Genomic DNA, 21,170 nt, shown 5'->3' on the forward strand with positions numbered 1-21,170 from the left:
GTTGTCTCATTTTTTTCTCTCCTTTATTCCCCTATGACCTGCAACCTCCTCCCACCAGCATCTCCCTACCGTACTTCTTGTCCATGGGTCCACACATATAAGTTCTTTGGCTTCTCCATTTCTCCTATTCATTTTTTAACTCCTCCTATTTTGTACCTAGCAATGATGCTTCTTATTCCCTGTGCCTTTCCCCCCAAAACTCCCCCACCCCCCACCGCTGATAACCCTCGATGTGATCTCCATTTCTGTGATTCTGTTCCTGTTCTAGTTGTTTGCTTAGTTCATTTTTGTTTGTTGTTTTTTTTTTTAGGTTTTGGTTGTTAATAACTGTGACTTTGCTGTCTTTTTACTGTCATATTTTTGATCTTCTTCTTTTTCTTAGATGAGTCCCATAAACATTTCATATTATAAGGGCTTGGTGATGATGAACTCCTTTACCTTTACCTTATCTGGGGAGCACTTTATCTGCCCTTCCATTCTAATGATAGCTTTGCTAGATAGAGCAATCTTGGATGTAGGTCCTTGCCTTTCATGACTTGGAATATTTCTTTCCACCTCTTCCTTGCCTGCAAGGTCTCTTTTAAGAAATCAGCTGATAGTCTTATGGGAACTCCTTTGTAAGTAACTGTCTCTTTTTCCCTTGCTTTTAAGATTCTCTCCTTATCTTTCATCTTGGGTAATGTAATTATGATGTACTTTGGTGTGTGCTTCCTTGGGTCCAACTTCTTTGGGACTCTCTGAGCTTCCTGGACTTCCTGGAATCCTATTTCCTTAGTCAGATTGGGGAAGTCCTCCTTTATTATTTGTTCAAATAAGTTTTCAATTTCTTGCTCTTCCTCTTCTCCTTCTGGCACCCCTATGCTTTGGATGTTGGAATGTTTAAAGTTGTCCCAGATGTTTCTAAGCCACTCCTCATTTTTTTGAATCTTGTTTCTTCATTCTGTTCTGGTTGAATATTATCTTTCCTTCTGGTCCAAACTGTTGATTTAGAGTCCTGGTTTCCTTCCCTTCACTGTTGGTTCCCTGTGCATTTTCCTTTATTTCACTTTTCATAGCCTTTACTCTTTCCTCTATTTTTGTGACTATACTACCATTTCGGTGAGCATCCTGATTACCAGTGTTTTGAACTGTACATCTGATAGGTTGGCTATCTCTCATCACTTAATTGTATTTTCCTAGAGCTTTGATCTGTTTTTTCATTTGGACCATATTTTTCCCTCCACACACCTGTTAGATAGTAAGGGGCGGAGCCTTAGGTGTTCCCCAGGGCGGGGCAAGCTGGGTTGCTGCACTGTGGTGCTGTATGTGGGGGAGGATGCAAGAGGGAACAATGCCACTTGCTGGGCTCTCTGCCAGTTTTCAGTCACTTGCCCTACTACCCACAAGCAAATTGGGCCCTTCTGATGCTGATTTCCAGGTGGGCGGGTTTGTGTACGTTCTAGGACCCTGTGCGTCTCTCCAAGGACCTCTCCTGTGAGGCTGGGAGTTTCTCCTGCTGCTGCAACCCCCACAGTTTTTTCAGTCAGAGGCTTTGAGGCTTTATTTCCCCATGCTTGAAGCCTGGGTTGCGTGGTCTTCTTACTCCCCAGTCATCCTCCCATTTTATCTGCAAGCAAATGTAGGAAGTCTGGTCTGCCAGCTGCCGCCTCACCTCGAGTCCTCTCCACCCGGCTGCCCATCTGCGCACCTCCTACTGGCCTGGATGAATGTTTCTTCTTTAACCCCTTGGTTGTTGGAATTCCATACAGTTCAGTTTTCTGGAAGTTCTGGAAGTTATTTTTTGTTTTTAAATTTGTTGTCCTTTTGGTTGTGTGAGGAGCATAGTATGTCTACCTATGCCTCTGTCTTGGCTGGAAGTCTGCTTGTTATCCAGAGTTTATTCTTATGTCATTATTAACTATTATATTATTTTCCACTTGCACAAGTGTAAACCAACTTTTGCCCCACCCTGTACTAGGGCCACATACTGTATCAGGGTCTAGGGACACAGAGCAAGACAGGCAAGGTCTCACTCTTATGGAGTTTATACTAAGGCAGTTGAGAGAAAATAGAAAACAGACAGGAAAGGATATCCAATAGAAACAGCGTTATGGTGGAAATGAAGGACAGGAAGGAGTTTGGGTAAGGGTGTCTTTCTATGGCAGTGTCAGAGCGAGAGGATGCTCTTAGAAGACTCCCAACAGTGATTGGACTTAGGCTATGAAGAAGTCTCTTCCTCCTGCAGTTACAGTTCTGAGGTGTGAGTTTTAGGCTGATGTGGGCTATGCCTCCTGAGTCATGTAAGAGATGTCCAGAAGGTACCAGAGATGAGCCCAGGTGGGGTTGCTGGCTTGGCTGGAGCATCGTCCTTGCACCACAATGTTGCAGCTTCAGTCCCCAGTCAGGGCACATACCTAGGTTGTGGGTTTGATGCTGGTTGTGGCACGTGCGGAGGGCGACTGATGAATGTTTCTCAATCGCATCAATGTTTCTCTCTTCTTTCCTCTCTGCAAAATCAATAATAGTAGTAATAATAGTAAAACATATCCTCAGGTAAGGATTAAAAAATTTTAAAAAGAAAATTACAGAAGAGTATCTGGCCTGGTGAATGTGTCTCACTTCTGCCTGGTGTGGGCCCTTCCCGGTAGGAATTCTTGAAGGAGGTCAGCACTCTGCCTTCCAGCCTCTTCTGTCTCCTTCCTTCCAGGGAGGTTTCTCCCTGTGGCAGGCCGTTGCCTGTAGTTTGGTGTCTTGTTTTTTGGGGCCATGAAGCTTTTATACTCAAATCACTGTATCTTAAAGCCTGAGAAGGTAGGCTGAGGCACACTCAAGGTGTTTGACAGTGGCACGGGTTCCTTTCTCGCACATCCTTTCTCTGCCGCACAGAAGTGTTCCCAGCAAGAATAATGAAATGAAATGGTTGCATTTTATGCTGCCTTTACTAAACAAAAATAGTCCAACTGGTCAAGTGCCCTCCTTTGGACTCCTTAGAATATCTTTTTAGTCTTTTCTTTTTTTTTTTAAAAAAATTTTATTTTAATCGATTGTTCAAATACAGTTTTCTCCTTTTACTCCCAGTCCAGCCCCCCCTACCCCTCCCCACTTCCCTCCCATTACCACTCTTCCCCTAGTTTTTGTCCATGTGTCCTCTAAATTTGTTCCTGTAAACCCTTCCCATTGTCCCCTGAAATTCCCTCTTCTCTCCCCTCCGGTCACCGTCAGCCTGTTCTCTATTCAGTGTCTTTGGTTATATTTTGCTTGTTTGTTTGTTTTGTTGTTTAGGTTCCTGTCAAAGGTGAGATCATATGGTATTTGTCTCTCACTGACTGGCTTGTTTCGCTTAGCATAATGCTCTCCAGGCTCCATCCACGCTGTTGCAAAGGGTAGGAGCTCCTTCTTTCTCTCTGCTGCATAGAATTCCATTGTGTAAATGTACCATAGTTTTTTGATCCATTCATTTACTGATGGGCATCTAGGTTGCTTCCAGCATCTAGCTATTGTAAATTGTGCTGCTATGAACATCACGGTGCAAAGGGTCTTTTGTATTGGTGTTTTAGTGTTCTTAGGATAGAGTCCCAGCAGTGGAATTGCTGGGTCAAAAGGCAGATCCATTTTAGTTTTCTGAGGAAGTTCCATACTGTTTTCCATAGTGGTTGCACCAGTCTGCAGTCCCACCAACAGTGCACTAGGGTTCCCTTTTCTCCACAACCTCTCCAACACTTGTTGTTTGTTGCTTTGTTTATGATGGCCATTCTGACTGGTGTGAAGTGGTATCTCATTGTGGTTTTAATTTGCATCTCTCTGATAGCTAGTGATATTGAACATCTTTTCATGTGTGTTTGGATTTTCTGTATGTCCTCCTTGGAGAAGTGCCTGTTTAAGTCCTTTGCCCATTTTTTTCTATTTCTTTTTTTTAATTTTATTTTTAATCATTATTCAAATACAGTTTTCTGTTTTTTACTCCCAGTCCAGCCCCCACCTCCAACCCCTCCCCACTTCCCTCCCATTACAACCCTTCCCCTAGTTTTTGACCATGTGTCCTTTAAGTTTGTTAAATTGGGAAATGTCCCCTGAAGTTCCCTCTACTCTCCCCTGTGGTCACTGTCAGCCTGTCCTCTATTTCAATGTCTTTGGTTATATTTTGCTTGCTTCTTTGTTTTGTTATTTAGGTTCCTGCTAAAGGTGAGATCATATGGTATTTGTCTTTCACTGCCTGGCTTGTTTCGCTTAGCATAATGCTCTCCAGCTCCATCCACACTGTTGCAAAGGGTAGGAGCTCCTTCTTTCTTTCTGCTGCACAGAATTCCATTGTGTAAATGTACCATAGTTTTTTGATCCATTCATTTACTGATGGGCACCTAGGTTGCTTCCAGCACATAGCTATTGTAAATTGTGCTGCTATGAACATTGGGATGCATAGGTTCTTTTGAATTGGTGTTTTAGTATTCTTAGGATAGAGTCCCAGCAGTGGAATTGCTGGGTCAAAAGGCAGATCCATTTTTAGTTTTCTGAGGAAGTTCCATACTGTTTTCCATAGTGGTTGTACCAGTCTGCAGTCCCACCAGCAGTGCACTAGGGACCTCTTTTCTCCACAACCTCTCTAACATTTGTTGTTTGTTGCTTTGTTTATGATGGCCATTCTGACTGGTGTGAAGTGGTATCTCATTGTGGTTTTAATTTGCTTCTCTCTGATAGCTAGTGATATTGAAGATTGTTTCATGTGTCTTTGGATTTTCTGTGTGTCCTCCTTGGAGAAGTGTCTGTTTAAGTCCTTTGCCTATTTTTTAATTGGATTCCTTGTCTTCTTAGATTGGAGTTGTGTAAGTTATTTATATTTTGGAGATTAAACCCTTGTCTGAGATATCATTGGCAAATATGTTTTCCCATACAGTTGGTTCTCTTTTTATTTTGATACTGGTTTCTTTAGCTGTGCAGAAGCTTTTATTTTGATGAAGTCCCATTTGTTTGTTCTTTCCTTTATGTCCCATGCTCTAGGAGACATATCAGTAAAAACGTTTCTGCGTGAAATATCTGAGATTTTCTTACCTACGTTCTCTTCTAGGACTTTAATGGTGTCACGTTTTATATTTTAGTCTTTTATCCACCTTGAATTTATTTTTGTATATGGTGTAAGTTGGTGCTCGACTTTCATTTTTTTGCATGTAGCTGTCCAGTTCTCCCAACACCATTTGTTGAAGAGGCTATTTTTACTCCATTTTATGTTGCTTCCTCCTTTGTCAAATATTAACTGACCATAGAGACTTGGGATTATTTCTGGGCTCTCTGTTCTGTTCCATTGGTCCATGTGTGTGTTTTTTTAGTCCTTCTTAATATGTTATTCTTTTTATTTCCATTACAGTTTTCGTGCAGCCTTATTTTTCTATTAGTTTCAGGTGGATGGCATAGTGGTTAGACAATCACGTACTTTATAAGACACTGCTCTCTAAAAGGTATGAACTATCAACTGACAACACAGAAAAGGGCCTTTCTCATTCCCCACTTTCTTCAGCTGCATTTCTTTGTCCTTCAAGTCAGACACCACATGCTCAGTCCCGAGCAAGTGCTGGTCAGGCACCTTCTTTATGGTACGGGGTAGGTACGGGGCTGAACAAAACAGGCGAGTCTCCATTTTCATGGAACTTACCCTGTACGGGCAGGGTGGCACAGAAATGAGAGGCAAGTTAACACACGATGGGAAAGGTGGCAGCAATGGGTGCTGGGGATGGGGCATGCTGGTGGGTGTGGGGGTTCAGGGTGCTCTTAAATAGAGTGTGACTGAAAGCCTCTTGTGCCACCGGGGTGATATGGCAGGGACCTATCGCAAGTGAACCTGCCTCACACAAGTCTGGTGGGGAGAATGTTCGAGGTCAGATGAACAACCAGCACAAAGCCCCAAGGTCGCGTGTTTGGGAACAGCAGGGAGGCTGATGTGATGAAGCCAGGCGGAGAAGGGGTGGGGGAGGAGGCCAGGGAGGCATCCAGAGCCCGGATTGGGTGGGGTCTTGGACTACTACAAAGCCTGGGAAGCCCTTAGGGACTTTGGACTGATGAGTGGTATCATCTGCCCTTTGTTTGAGACTCTGGGAGAAGGTTGGAAGCAGGGAGACCAAAGTCCAGAAAAGAGCCGATGATCAGTTCAATCTGGAAAAATCAGGAAAGGCTTGGCATGGAGGTGATGTTTAAGTGGTGCGGCTGAAGAGTGGGAAGGAATGTTCAGAGGCAGGCAGGGGGAGGGGGATTCAGGGAAGGGCAGGCTGACATTCTGGGGATCTGGAGCTAAGGTGGCAGGCACAAGGTGGGGTCCCCGACTGGGAAAAGCACCCACAATTACAGGCTACACATTCTCCTCAAGCCCACATGAAACATTTATAAAAACTTTATTGGGCCGAGAAGTAAATCTCAGCCAATGACAAATACAGATTTTACACAAATGTTCTCTGCCCACAGTGCAGTAACGCTGGAAATCGATAACAAGGTAGCCAGTCTCCCGATACATTTTTGAATTTGATAATCACTTCTCTTACTTTATGGTCCAGCAGAAGTAAGAGCTGGGATTAGAACATATTGAAAACTGATCAACAAGGAGAGTGCAGGAAACAGCAACAGTGGGAAGATGCCAGTTCTTCTCAAACTACGCATAAATTCAATCAATGGCACTCAAAATTTCATCAGGATTTCCTCAAGGAAGTGGCAACTGATTTTAAAAGCCCTCTAGGAGATTAGAAAGCCAAGACAAGCGAGAGAATTTTGAACAACAGCAAGGGAAGAGTAGTGAGACATTTTTGAACAACAGCAAGGGGTTGGCACGCACTTGATTGGGTAAATGAGACCGACTTGAAGGTCATTCTGATGAAGTCACATTGGTTTCAGTGATGAAAACACTGTGGCTCAGGAAGAGACCAAGAGTCCGACGGGCACAACAGAGAAGTTGGGGACAGACTCAGGGACACGTGGGTGCTTGGCATCTGATGGAGGGACTGTTCAGTGGGACGGTGCTGGGACACTGGACTCTTCGGAGGTTCTGACTTAGTTAAGAATGCTGATTTTTAACCAAAGGAAAACGACTCTCAAACTTGCTGTTCATGGGAACCACCTGGAAGTTGTTGAGTTACTGATGCTGATTCAGCAGGTCAGGGAGAGGTCTGCGATTCTGCAGTTCTTACAGGAGCCCAGCTGCTGGCAGTATTGCTAATTGGTGACTCGAATTTGGAGTAGCAACAGCTTAAATTGTAAGAATAGTAGGTGTTTCTTTGACAGAGAGGTGGCTCCAGGGTAGCTCAGTGATGTCATCAGAGATCCTGTTATCTTCTGCTCTGCCCTCCTTTGGCTTGAATGGCTCACACCTGACTTTTTGTTATCTTATTTGTTACCTCATTGCCCCACAATGGCCTCTGCAATTCCAGACATCACATTTAAATTCCATGCAAAAAGAAAGGGAGGAGGCATGACAACTGGAGCTCTCGCTGAAGTCTGTCCCTAGCATCAAGAGAACAACAGTATTTATAGAAGGCCCAAGGAAATGTCCCCTCAACTGTCACCAACTAGATGTGGGTCGCATGGACACTCCTGTTTGGAAGATTGGCTGGGAGATAGAGCATATGCGTTTCCTGGCGTTGCTGTAACGCATCACCACAATGTAGTCATGAAAACCCTCCCCGAATTTATTATTTTATAGTTCTGGGGGTCAGAATTCCTAACACGGAGTTGTAGAACAGGACTGTGATCCTTCTGGGGGCTCCATGGAGGAACCCGTGTCCTTGGCTTTTCCAGCTTGTAGAGTCGACCTCCATCACCAAAGCCAGCAGAGTAGCCTTTTCAAATCTCTCCTTCTCCGACCCCCCAGAGCTCTGCTCTCACACTCCTTTCTCTTACTCCAACTTCCCTGCCTCCCTTTTTAAGGCCTCTCATGATATACTTATGTGGAGCCCAGCTAGCTGATCCGAGATTCTCTGTCCATTAGAGGAGACCAATCACATTGGTGAAGTCCCTTTTACTACTAAAGGTGATGAAGTCACAGATTCTGGGATTCGCACATGGACACCCGGTGTTTGGGTGCGGGGGTATTATTCTGTCACGGAGAGTGTCTAGATTTCTCCCAGCATGGAAATGGGGGTAAGGTGAGTAGAGAAGAGGGTTGTTGGTTTAGTGAGTCCACAGTGACATTCTACCAGTATGGGCTTATTTCACAAATGAGCACAATCCTGGCAAACAGTGTTTCTTGTTCCGGTCGAGTCTGAGTCTAGGACTTCAGTAGCCTAAATCCTCAGGGGAAAAACTTGAGTCAAAAAGAGAATGCACTTTGCCCTGGCCAGCATGGCTCGGTTGGTTGGAGCATCGTTGTATAAACTGAAAGGCTGTAGGTTTGATTCCAGGTCAAGGCACATGCCTAGGTTGTGGGTTTATCCCCTGGTCAAGGCGCCTATGGGAGGCAACTAGTTGATGTTTCTCTCTCACATCCATGTTTTTCTCTTTCCCTTCTCTCTCTCTCAAATAAAAAAAGCAATGAAAAAAATGTCCTTGTGTGAGGGTTAAAAAAAAGAGAGCTAGAGAGAGAGCACACACTCTTTCTTGCAGTTCCTCTGTTCACCGGGCTTGTCAGTGGAACCCCGACGTGCTGTCCTTTGTCCCCACAGGTGCAGCAGGAGTCTGTATCCAGAGGAAGCTTCTGAGCAGGAGCAGGGCTGCTCCCCGGGGGAACTGAGGCTTCTCCTTCTAGGGAAGAAGGGCGCAGGGAAAAGCGCCACAGGAAACACCATTCTGGGCAGAGATGTGTTTGTGTCCAAATTCAGTGCACGGATGGTGACAGAAACATGCCAGAGAGAGAGTGGGGACGTGATGAGTGAGAAGGTGGTGGTCATCGACACCCCCGACCTCTTCTCCGCAGCTTGTGCCGAAGACAAGCGACGCAATGTGAAATGCTGCCTGGAGCTCTCAGCCCCCAGCCTCCATGCCCTGCTTCTGGTGATCCCCATTGGCTACTGCACGGAGGAGGACAGACAGGCCATCGAGGGCATCAGGAAGGTGTTTGGAGAGGGAGCCAGGAAGCACACCAGTTATCATCTTCACTAGGAAGGACGATCTGGGGAATGTCTCCATGCAGGATTACCTTGACCAAAACAGCTCGGTCCGAGAGTTGGTTGAAGCCCATGGAAGCCGATACTGGGCTTTCAACAACAAGGTGGGGGAGGAGCTGGGGGAGGCCGAGCGGGCCATCCAGGTGATGGGGCTCCTCTACCTGGTCAAGTGTTTGGTGGAGGTGAACGGAGGACCCTATCACGTGAACTGCAGAAATGAAGGTGGCGGATTCCAGGTGAGAATTCCCGTTAAGGTCTCCCAGGGTCTCCCTGTGGTTAGAGCTGGTGGGAAGAAGCTGGGCCCAGACAAGGAAGCAGTTTCATAGGTTTTATTTCAGGGGCTATTTATCCGTAATCTGATACAATGAGGCACCAGATGGGGGGTCACTTGGAATATTAGCCTTTGGACAAATCATTTATTGGTAAATTAATGGATACATCAGTGTCCTTGTCGGACTTTACCTCTCATATTTCTGGCTACAAATGACTCATTAGACACCCCTGGCTTCAGTAGGACTGTCTTCTTCTTGTCCCCTCAGCCTCCCTGCCCCCTGTCCCCTTCTGGCCACTCTGGAAGTAGCCGAGTCCTCCTATAATGAGCTCTAAAAGTTGGCATCCACCCAGCTTGGTTCTAGTCTGTCTTCTGGTGATGCCACATTGCGCAGCTTTGAGGTCCATCTATTGCCAACAGTTTCCAAATTAGTTGCTCTAGTCCAGCCTCTCCTCTGAGTTCTGAGTCCTTTATCCAATTGCTACTTGACATCTCCACTGGGCTCTCTTATAGGACCTCAGACTTCACCTGTCTAAACTCCTTGTTTCCCCCTCTTGTTTTTTTAAGTCTTATTTATTTTTAGAGAGACAGGAAGGGAAGGAGGGAAACATCAATGTGTGAGAGAAATATTGATGGGTTGCCAGCTGGGGACCTGGCCCACAATCCAGGCATGTGCCCTGACCAGGAATCAAACCAGCAACCTTTCGGTTCTCAGGCCAGTACTCAATCTACTAAGCCACGCTAGCCAGGGCTAGTTTTCCCTCTTAAATCAGTGAGACTTCTGTTTTCCTCTCAACTTGGTGAATGGTTGTGCTGCTCACCACGCTCTTCCAACCCAAACCTGGGAGGTGGCTGTGATCCCCCAAGCCAATACCTGCTGTCTGAGACATCCTCAAGTCTGTGTGATCATGCACCTGGAACCCAGCTGCTTGGCTCCATGCCCACGGCCATCACCTGGTCCCAGCCAGCCTCTTCTCTCCCCTATACTGGTGTACAAATAGTCTGCTGACGACTTTCCCCTCATTCATTCTTACACCCCTATCCACTTCACACACAACAGCTAGAGTGACAGCTCATGGCAAGGGTGTCCAACCCATGGCCCAAGGGCTGCATGTGGCCCAGGATGGCTGTGAATGCGGCCCAACACAACATTGTACATTTACTTAAAACATTGTGAGATTTTCTCGTGATCATGTGTCACAAATGTCACATAAAATAAATGTATGTTTGCTCACCCTATTTGAGTGCATGTGTGTGTTGCACGTGGGTCACCGGCCAGCAGTGACCATGGAACACTGTGGATGGCTCGCCGAAAAACACGCGAGAGAAAAAAACATGCACAGAGACAAGACTAGTTTCTGTGGGGAAGTAGGGACGAAATGGCCACCCCCCTAGTGGGGGGTGCCCCAATTTTCCATCCATAGCTGCTTTTATTGGGCTCATTTTGCATAATAATTCAGGTAAAGTACAGTACTTATCAGGGGGAAGTAAGGAACTATAGAAAACAAGGAACTCTGCTGGTCTATTGAGTGGGGGTCAAAGAGCTGTAAGACTTTGAGGAACCAACTTCCTCCTTGGACCCCTCTCATTCAACTGAGAGCATTCTAAACAAAGAAGGTTTCACAGTAATTTACATGTTCTTTCTTAGGCCTCATCACCTGGGAATCTGCCCCTTTCAGCAGAGAGCTGCACCACCCTGTCATTGTTTCAGGCTTAGCACGGGAACTAAGGCAATAAGGAGATTTTCTCCCAGATGACGAGAACTCAGGCTATGTCAAAGCCTGAGGAGCGAGGGTCCGTCACCCTCTTTTGCTGCAGCCCCCCAAGTCCTTCTTTTGGGGGGCCTCCCAAAGTGATCGTGCCTGGCTTAGGTCGTTCCCCCCGTGGGGAATCTTACCCGTCTTTGGCTAACCGACCAAGCTTTTTGGGGTTCAGCAGCAGAAGCAGCATTCCTGCCAGGGAGATAAGCTTTTGTCTCCTTGCTGGCTTATGGTTCCAAGGGCGTTCCCTTAGCCTTAGCCTAGGCGGGGGTTTCAGCTTCTGATACTAGTCAGGGCAGTTCCCAACATGCGTGCCCGATCATGGCTTATTCCCGTCATTACTATTTGGCAGCATGTATGTTTGTGAGCAATTGATTTCAAGAATGAAACATAGTAATTGTAAGATTAGAACCAAAATATCTGATGAGCACCCTGAGAGCTTCCTGAGAATTGCAACCACTTCTATCAAACCAGATACTGATGCTCCAGTTTCTCAAATACAGTGTCAAGCATCCCGCTGGTTTTATGTTGTCCTCTTTTGTTGTACTGTAATAATAACATATTAAAAAACAATGACATTCTATTGCTTAGATACGTACGTTTTCTATATTAGTGATCAAAAACTTGGGACTTGCTCAGTGATTTTAAAAGATTATCAAAAGGGCTGCTGCATAATCAGGGTTATTATGTGAGGACTTTTTTGCTTATCTGTGGTGGTGGAGCTCACGAAAATTATGTACAGACCTTTTTTTTTGCTCATCAGTGTTAGTCAGTGTTTGTGTATTTAATGTGTGACCCAAGACAACTCTTCTTCAGTGTAGCTCAGGGACATGAAAAGGTTGGACACCCTGGTTTCTGTGACTGAAAAACTTGAATGAAAAATGTATTCATAGCCAAGGAATGCAAGCTTTTGCTTCTGGGGAGCTTACACTTCAACTGGAGTGACGTGCACCGAAGAGAAGATTTGAGATCTGCATTCATCATCTGTCCTCCTCATTTTCTAGGGCTGTGTGAAAGAAGGCACATTGCAGAAGGCGGATGATCCACATGGTAAGATGATCTTTAAAAAATGTTAAGCTCATATCTGTATTATTTTAAAGATTTCATTTATTTTTAGAGAGAGGGGAAGGGAGGGAGAAAGAAAGGGAGAGAAACATCAGTGCGAGGTTGCCTCTGGTGTGTCCCCTCCTGGGGACCTAGCCCACAACCCAGGCATGTGCCCTGACTGGGAATCGAACCGGTGACCCTTTGGTTCACAGACTGGTGTTCAATTCACTGAGCCACACCAGCCAGAGTTCGGCTGCTTTCTTTAAATGCCATGTTCACCCCCCTCCCAGACTTGCTGTGCAGATAAGGTCTGGAGGGCCAGTCCACATGGTGCTCTGGGTGACGCAGACCCAGTGACTATCCTTGGGGTTGCTGATGCTGCCATTTCTCAGTATGTAGTTTTGGCATTGACCTTGGGTCACAGGAGAAATGGTGCAAACAGGGCACATATGGAGAGACAGTTTGGGGGCACAGGTTTTTACTGAAACTTGTTGAGGTAGAATTTACATAGAGTAAAATGCACAAATCTTAAGTATATACTCAGGGCCTTTGTACACATCTACACACCTGCACAGCCATCTGGAAGGTGTCCAGCCTTTTAGCATCTCTGGGCCACAGTGGAAGAAGAAGAGTTGTCTTGGGCCACCACACATTAAATACATTACTACACAACATCACAAAAACATCTCATAATGTGTTAAGTAAATTTATGGTGTTGTGATGGGCCACATTCATAGCCACCCTGGGCCCCATGCGGCCTGTGGGCCACAGGTTAGACTCCCCTAGTAGAGTCGTGGAACATTTCCATCAGCTCTTCAGACTCCTACCAGCATCGGGTAATCAGGTCTGTTCTTGAACTTCGTATAGTGTGCTCATATAGCATGTAGTTTTGCATCCAGCATCTTTTACTTAGTGTGTTCTGGAGATTCAGACAAGTTGCATATCTGTAGGTCACTATTTGTCTTTAAGTTCTGAGTTGTATTGTATTTACTGAGTCTATCACTCAGGGTCATTGTAAACACACATTCTCCCTGGTCCTGCCTCAGCCCAGGGACTGCATGGCCAGTACTTACCTTTGGTTGCAAAATGAGAGGAAGCATAAGGAACAAGGTCAGTGAAGGCCAAGTTCATCTTCCTGGGCCATCTCAAGCCCTTGACGGAGCTGTGAATCTGTTCCCAGCCCCTTCCGTGGCTTTCATGTGAGCGGGCAGCTTCTGACCAGGACAAGGGTTGCAAGGGTCTCAGCACTGACACCATTCTGTATAAACATTGAAAGGGAAGAGAAACCACCACACTGCCCCCATCCCTGTGCCTAGCTGCAAGAGGAGACTCAGAATCTGTCCTTTCATCCCACAGGCCCAGGGCAGCGGTTGCCGTTGGCCGAGGCGTCTGAGATGAACCACAGGCCATCAGAACTAAAGGTCCTGCTCATTGGGAAGCGTGGTGTTGGGAAAAGTACAGCCGGAAACAGCCTGGTGGGGAGGCACGTCTTCGAGACCAAGTTCAGCGACCTCCCAGTAACCACGAAGTTTGAGTCTGAGAGCAGAATGTGGAGAAAGAGGAAAATTATGATCATTGATGGTCCAGACTTGTCATTTTCAGAGGAACTGATATCAGATCTTCGGAAACAAACCCCGGAGGGCCCCCACGCCTTCCTGCTGGTGACCCCCCTGGGCTCCTTTGCTGCGAGAGATAAGAAGCTGCTGGACACCGTCCAAAGCAGTTTTGCAGATGAAGTCACTAAGTACATGGCCGTTCTCCTCACCAGGGAAGAAGATCTAGGGGGTCAGGAAGTAGAGACATTTTTGAAGAGCAATGCAGACCTCCGTGAGCTCATCCAGAAATGTGGGGGCCGATCCAGCGTCTTCAACTACAGGGCCACAGGAGAGGAGGAGCAGAGCCAGGTGGACGAGCTGCTGCAGAGGCTTGTGGACATGGCAGAGCAGAACGGAGACCAGCCCTGCAGCTTCGGAAAGGAAGGTAAGCCGAGTCAGAGAGCAGTTTCTATGCTCTTTCAAAAAGTGCATGTGGGCTCTCCAGGCAAAGTCAGAGAGACACGACCAGGACACACATTGTATGGCCCTTTACTATCCACGTTTTCACAGCACACAGGACAGTGCCAGTGGGCACTGTCACTAGAACCACGAGGTGCTTTTGGATGCCAATGAAAGGCCAGTTAAGTTGAAAGTGGTTGTAGTGAGAAGTGACTTTTAGCACTGTCCACCTGGAGATGGTACAAGTGGTCGCTTTTTGACCAAAGGTAATTCTGTGAAGTAGTTTCTCAACTACATCCCGGAGACTGTGCTACAGTCAGCATGAGTGGGCAGTGGGGACACTCAGTCACAGCAGGAACAGAAGACAGAGATGAGGTGAGTAGACTAGACCCACGTGAGTTGGTGAAGACTAACAGAGCACACACAGGGTGCCAGGGAGTCAAGGAAGGTGCTAGAAAACAGAGCAGATGGAGAGAGAGGAGCAGTAGCATGTCTGTGGGTGAGCACTGGGCAGGGACTGTGGTCCGAGTCCTGCTTGTAGCTTGTGTGTGTCTGGAAGAAGCCATCCCTGTGCTTGGGGCTGGCCCTGCCAGGTGGGAGGTGGCCCTGATGCCCTGGAGCATCCTTGGCAGCAGTGTGTGGCAGGGCTTTGAAGAGGGGACCTGAATCCACCCAGGGTCATGGCTCTCTCCTGCTTTCCTCCAACAGAGGCCCTGACCATCGTCCTGGTGGGGCGGAGCGGGACCGGGAAGAGTGCCACTGGGAACACCATCCTCGGGAGGTCCATCTTCCTCTCTCGGCTGCAAGCCCAGCCGGTCACCAAGACATGCCAGAAGGGCAAGAGGAAAGGGGCTGAGTGGGACATCGTGGTGGTGGACACTCCCGGGCTCTGCCCGACGTCCCGTGATCCATTCCAGCTGGAGATGGTCCGCCCCTACGTGCCCACCAGTGGAGGGAATACGGTTCTGGTCCTGGTGCTGCAGCTGGGACGGGTCATTCACGAGGACGAGGAGGTGGTGAAGATGCTGGAGACCCACTTCGGAAAGGATGTCACGAAACACATGATTGTGCTTTTCACCCGGAAGGAAGACCTGGGGGACGAGGCCATTACCTATTACTGTGCCAACACAGATGACAGAGCTGTGAAGGGGATCATTAGAAAGTGTGGGGTGGGGCGAGTCTGTGCTTTTAACAACAATGAAACTGGCCAGGCCAGGGAAGACCAAGTGGCAGTCCTTTTGAAAATGGCCAGTGAGCTGATAGGTAACCATAAAGAGGGCTTGGATTTTGTTTTACGTGGGGAACAACAACCAAAAAAACTCCAAAGGTTTCTGGATCTTCAAATAGCCATTCGAACTGTAAGGAGTTTAAAGACTGGTGGTGAAAGCTGGGTGAAATACCTTTGGTCTCCTAGTTAGTGGCCTGCTCAGGGTGGGGGGTGAGGGTGGGGGAGGGGAGGGCTGGTGGGTGGGAAGAAGGTTCCTGATGTCAGGAGCTGAGGGTCAGTGCCTCTTACCATGCGATGTGTCAGCTCTCTGTAGGTAAATGCACTGTCAGGCTGGGGCAGGCAGTAGGGATTAGAAAGGAGCAAGGAGAAATAAGGAAGGGAAAGGCTTCGGAGGTGAGGCTGGTATTCAGTGAGAATCAAGTCACCAGGTTCCTCTTCCTTGTGTAGGTAGATTGGAGTCGGGACAGACTCCAGGATCAAGGCCAAGGCCAAGGTCAAGGCCAGCCTGTGGCCACAACACACATGGTTGGTTACACAGGAACCAGGGCTTCCAGATATGGGAGTACAAGGCAATGACCCAGCTAAGCCCTGGGTGTGGCAGGAGGAAGAGCTGGGCTCCCTGGGTGGCCTGCTGCCTGCTGGGTCTGCTGGCTCCTGAGCTTCCCTTTCCTCCCGAGGTGGCTGTCCCTCGTGCTGTCTCCTTTTGAATGCTGAGTGCACAGGGACCCAGTCACCCCCTCTTTGTTGTCCCTGAGGGTGTGAACAACTCTGGGAGGTCTGAACACACTGTACTGTGAGGTCATCACATGGAGTGAACAGACTAGAACAAAACTCAGAAGCGCAGTAAAACTGCCAAGGTTAGCCCATCTGGCAAAGCTTTAAGATTCTAAATATAATTCTAGATTTCTTCTAGCAAAACATATTGAAAACTCCTTTTCACTGTTGAGTCTCTCTCCTTTAGAGGGCTTGGTATTAGGTTAAACCTCAGATGGTTCACGTGGTAATGGCTGACACTCTAGGGGCTTCAGTGTCCCATGTCTGGGGGCCGGCCGGCCAAGACAGGTGTGGTGCCAGTGGTCCAGCCTCCTTCTTGTGTTGCCTCCGCACTTCCGGCTGCCTCTCCGTCCCAGGTGGTGAGTGATGTCCTACTCAGCTGTGTGCAGATACAGCTGAGAGCTGCCTGCTGAGGGTGCTGTGTGAGATGAGACCTATGGGATGTTCTCCCAGCAGCTGAAAGGTCCAGGCAGCTCCAATATTAACCACTTCATAAATGCTTTGGGGTCAGGATCTGTGTCCTTTGGTTTTTTCTTTTAAAATTATTTATTTTTTAGAGAAAGGGGGAGGGAAGGAGAAACAAAGAGAAACATCAATATGTGGTTGCCTCTCTTACACCCCCTACTAGGGACCTGGCCTGTAACCCAGTCATGTGCCCTGACTGGGAATCAAACCAGGGACCCTTTGGTTCTCAGGCCAATGCTCAATCCACTGAGCCACACCAGCAGGGGCACTTCCTATGTCCTTTGTTTTTAGAAAGTTCAGCTTACCTTCACATCATGTGCTCATATAGCAAGCAGTTATGCATCATCCGCTTCTTTTACTTAGCATGTTCTGGAGATCCAGCCGAGTTACGTATCTGTAGGTCGCTACTTTCTTTTAAATTGTGAGTTGTATTCTGTTTACTGAGTCTATCACTCAGGGTCATTGTAAACACACATTCTCCCTGGTCCTGCCTCAGCCCAGGGACTGCATGGCCAGTACTTACCTTTGGTTGCAAAATGAGAGGAAGCATAAGGAACAAGGTCAGTGAAGGCCAAGTTTCACATTTTCATCTTCCTGGGCCATCTCAAGCCCTTGACGGAGCTGTGAATCTGTTCCCAGCCCCTTCCGTGGCTTTCGTGTGAGCGGGCAGCTTCTGACCAGGACAAGGGTTGCAAGGGTCTCAGCACTGACACCATTCTGTATAAGCACTGACAGGGAAGGAAAACCACCATACTGCCCCAACCCTGTGCCCAGCTGCAAGAGGAGACTCAGAATCTGTCCTTTCATCCCACAGGCCCAGGGCAGCAGTCGCCATTGGCCGCGGGGTCTGAGATGAACCACAGGCCATCAGAACTAAAGGTTCTGCTCATTGGGAAGCGTGGTGTTGGGAAAAGTACAGCCGGAAACAGCCTGGTGGGGAGGCACGTCTTCGAGACCAAGTTCAGCGACCTCCCAGTAACCACGAAGTTTGAGTCTGAGAGCAGAATGTGGGGAAAGAGGAAAATTATGATCATTGATGGTCCAGACTTGTCATTTTCAGAGGAACTGATATCAGATCTTCGGAAACAAACCCCGGAGGGCCCCCACGCCTTCCTGCTGGTGACCCCCCTGGGCTCCTTTGCTGCGAGAGATAAGAAGCTGCTGGACACCGTCCAAAGCAGTTTTGCAGATGAAGTCACTAAGTACATGGCCATTCTCCTCACCAGGAAAGAAGATCTAGGGGGTCAGGAAGTAGAGACGTTTTTGAAGAGCAATGCAGACCTCCGTGAGCTCATCCAGAAATGTGGGGGCCGATCCAGCGTCTTCAACTACAGGGCCACAGGAGAGGAGGAGCAGAGCCAGGTGGACGAGCTGCTGCAGAGGCTTGTGGACATGGCAGAGCAGAACGGAGACCAGCCCTGCAGCTTCGGAAAGGAAGGTAAGCCGAGTCAGAGAGCAGTTTCTATGCTCTTTCAAAAAGTGCATGTGGGCTCTCCAGGCAAAGTCAGAGAGACGCCACCAGGACACACATCATATCACCCCTGTGACCCCACCTGTGGGGAAACTTACTGTCCACCTTTTCACAGCACACAGGACAGTGCCAGTGGGCACTGTCACTAGAACCACAAGGTGCTTTTGGATGCCAATGAAAGGCCAATTAAGTTGAAAGTGGTTGTAGTGAGAAGTGACTTTTAGCACTGTCCACCTGGAGATGGCACGAGTGGTCGCTTTTTCACGAAAAATAATGCTGTGAAGTAGTTTCTCAACTACATCCCGGAGACTGTGCTACAGTCAGCATGAGTGGGCAGTGGGGAAACTGAGTCACAGCAGGAGCAGAAGACAGAGATGAGGTGAGTAGACTAGACCCACGTGAGTTGGTGAAGACTAACAGAGCACACACAGGGTGCCAGGGAGTCAAGGAAGGTGCTAGAAAACAGAGCAGATGGAGAGGTAGGAGCAGTAGCATGTCCTTGAGTGAGCATTGGGCAGGGACTGCGGTCCAAGTCCTGCTGTAGCTTGTGTGTGTCTGGAAGAAGCCATCCCTGTGCTTGGGGCTGGCCCTGCCAGGTGGGAGGTGGCCCTGATGCCCTGGAACGTCCTCTGCGGCAGTGTGTGGCAGGGCTTTGAAGGGGGGACCTGAATCCACCCAGGGTCATGGCTCTCTCCTGCTTTCCTCCGACAGAGGCCCTGACCATCGTCCTGGTGGGGCGGAGCGGGACCGGGAAGAGTGCCACTGGGAACACCATCCTCGGGAGGTCCATCTTCCTCTCTCGGCTGCAAGCCCAGCCGGTCACCAAGACATGCCAGAAGGGCAAGAGGAAAGGGGCTGAGTGGGACATCGTGGTGGTGGACACTCCCGGGCTCTGCCCGACGTCCCGTGATCCATTCCAGCTGGAGATGGTCCGCCCCTACGTGCCCACCAGTGGAGGGAATACGGTTCTGGTCCTGGTGCTGCAGCTGGGACGGGTCATTCACGAGGACGAGGAGGTGGTGAAGATGCTGGAGACCCACTTCGGAAAGGATGTCACGAAACACATGATTGTGCTTTTCACCCGGAAGGAAGACCTGGGGGACGAGGCCATTACCTATTATGTGCCAACACAGATGACAGAGCTGTGAAGGGGATCATTAGAAAGTGTGGGGTGGGGCGAGTCTGTGCTTTTAACAACAATGAAACTGGCCAGGCCAGGGAAGACCAAGTGGCAGTCCTTTTGAAAATGGCCAGTGAGCTGATAGGTAACCATAAAGAGGGCTTGGATTTTGTTTTACGTGGGGAACAACAACGAAAAAACTCCAAAGGTTTCTGGATCTTCAAATAGCCATTCGAACTGTAAGGAGTTTAAAGACTGGTGGTGAAAGCTGGGTGAAATACCTTTGGTCTCCTAGTTAGTGGCCTGCTCAGGGTGGGGGGTGAGGGTGGGGGAGGGGAGGGCTGGTGGGTGGGAAGAAGGTTCCTGATGTCAGGAGCTGAGGGTCAGTGCCTCTTACCATGTGATGCGTCAGCTCTCTGTAGGTAAATGCACTGTCAGGCTGGGGCAGGCAGTAGGGATTAGAAAGGAGCAAGGAGAAATAAGGAAGGGGAAGGCTTTGGAGGTGAGGCTGGTATTCAGTCTGAATCAAGTCACCAGGCTCCTCTTCCTTGTGTAGGTAGATTGGAGTCGGGACAGACTCCAGGATCAAGGCCAAGGCCAGCCTGTGGCCAGAACACACAAGGTTGGTTACACAGGAACCAGGGCTTCCAGATACGGGAGCACAAGACAATGACCAGCTAAGCCCTGGGTGTGGCAGGAGGAGGAGCTGGGCTCCCTGGGTGGCCTGCTGCCTGCCGGGTCTGCTGGCCCCTGAGCTGCCCTTCCCTCCTGAGGTGGCTGTTCCTCGTGCTGTCTCCTTTTCAATGCTGAGTGCACAGGGACGCAGTCACCCCCTCTTTGTTGTCCCTGAGGACGTGAAGATGACTCTGGGAGGTCTGAACACACTTTACTGTGAAGTCATCACATGGAGTGAACAGACTAGAACAGAACTCAGAAGCGCAGTAAAACTGCCAAGGTTAGCCCAGCTGGCAGTTTTAAGATTCTAAGTATAAGTCTAAATTTCTTCTAGCAAAATGTATTGAAAACTCCTTTTCACTGTTGTGTCTCTCTCCTTTAGAGGGCTTGGCATCAGGTTAAAACTCAGAGGACTCGCATGGTAACAGCTAACGCTCTAGTGGCTTTGGTGTCCCATGTCTGGGGGCCGGCGGCGAGGCAGGTGTGGTGCCAGCTGGTCCTAGCCTCCTTCTTGTGTTGCCTCCTGCACTTCCGGCTGCCTCTCTGTCCCAGGTGGTGGGTGATGTCCTACTCAGCCTGAGCAGATAACAGCTGAGAGCTGCCTGCTGGGGGCGCTGTGTGAGATGAGAACTATGGGATGTTCTCCCAGCAGCTGAAGGGCCAGACAGGCTCCAATATTAACCACTTCATATATGCTTTGGGGATGGAATCTGTGTCCTTTGGTTTTTGAAAGTGTCAGCTTACCTTCAAGATTAAGCCATTTAGTAGAGCACCAGCTATGACCATTAAAACTTTTGTACCTTGCGTAACACTTCATATTGCAAATTCTGGAGAATGTATGAGTCAGCATGCTCAGTTGAGTGAAATAATAAAGATGAGCTGTATTAGGAATGCATGTCCTCCTGATTTAATTTTCTGTCTTGAAGAGGGTGCCTCTTTGGAGAGCCAGTAGATTCATCAACTCTGGCAAATTTTTGCATCTTTGGTGCCTGGCACCATTGGATTACAGGTGACAGCCACTTTACTAGGCATCCAGCAGCTCAGGACTGTCACTCTGGGCACTTCTCTGTAGCGAGGATGAATAAGTGTAACCTAAATTAGAACCAGGAACATCGGAGGAGCAAGGTCTCGAGGCGATTGTGCCTTTTCCTGGAACTTCCCTTCTGTTTAAAGGCAGGTAGCTCACCCAGGGTGCTACCCATGGCTGAGCAGGCGACGTGGGAGCTGGTGTGGTTGGGTACGTATGGGCATCTTCTCCCAGGTAGCAAATCGCCACCATCCTTTAGGACTAGTCTTGGGGTGGGGACGACAA

General features: G+C 48.3%; 3 protein-coding genes and 1 pseudogene across 3 annotated transcripts in view; all 4 read left to right on the plus strand.

The window, feature by feature from the left end:
• LOC114507464 (GTPase IMAP family member 8-like) overlaps positions 1–19,345 on the plus strand; it is a 20,591-nt gene extending 1,246 nt beyond the window's left edge. Inside the window, exons 2-5 of the mRNA XM_036011022.1 lie at positions 13,488–14,111; positions 14,834–15,388; positions 17,407–18,030; positions 18,775–19,345. Of these exons, the coding sequence (XP_035866915.1) occupies positions 13,488–14,111; positions 14,834–15,388; positions 17,407–18,030; positions 18,775–19,211 (2,240 nt within the window). The 3' untranslated portion in view covers positions 19,212–19,345. The remainder of the gene's footprint in view (positions 1–13,487; positions 14,112–14,833; positions 15,389–17,406; positions 18,031–18,774) is intronic.
• LOC114507465 (GTPase IMAP family member 4-like) overlaps positions 1–21,170 on the plus strand; it is a 658,105-nt gene that overhangs the window by 600,323 nt on the left and 36,612 nt on the right. The gene's annotated exons all lie outside the window — the stretch shown is intronic.
• The window catches only part of LOC114507468 (GTPase IMAP family member 7-like), a 265,099-nt gene that overhangs the window by 154,484 nt on the left and 89,445 nt on the right, over positions 1–21,170 (plus strand). The gene's annotated exons all lie outside the window — the stretch shown is intronic.
• Positions 1–21,170, plus strand: part of LOC114507466 — a 199,746-nt pseudogene that overhangs the window by 115,386 nt on the left and 63,190 nt on the right.

Source organism: Phyllostomus discolor, chromosome 10 (genome assembly GCF_004126475.2).
Source record: "Phyllostomus discolor isolate MPI-MPIP mPhyDis1 chromosome 10, mPhyDis1.pri.v3, whole genome shotgun sequence".
Lineage (NCBI taxonomy): Eukaryota > Metazoa > Chordata > Mammalia > Chiroptera > Phyllostomidae > Phyllostomus > Phyllostomus discolor.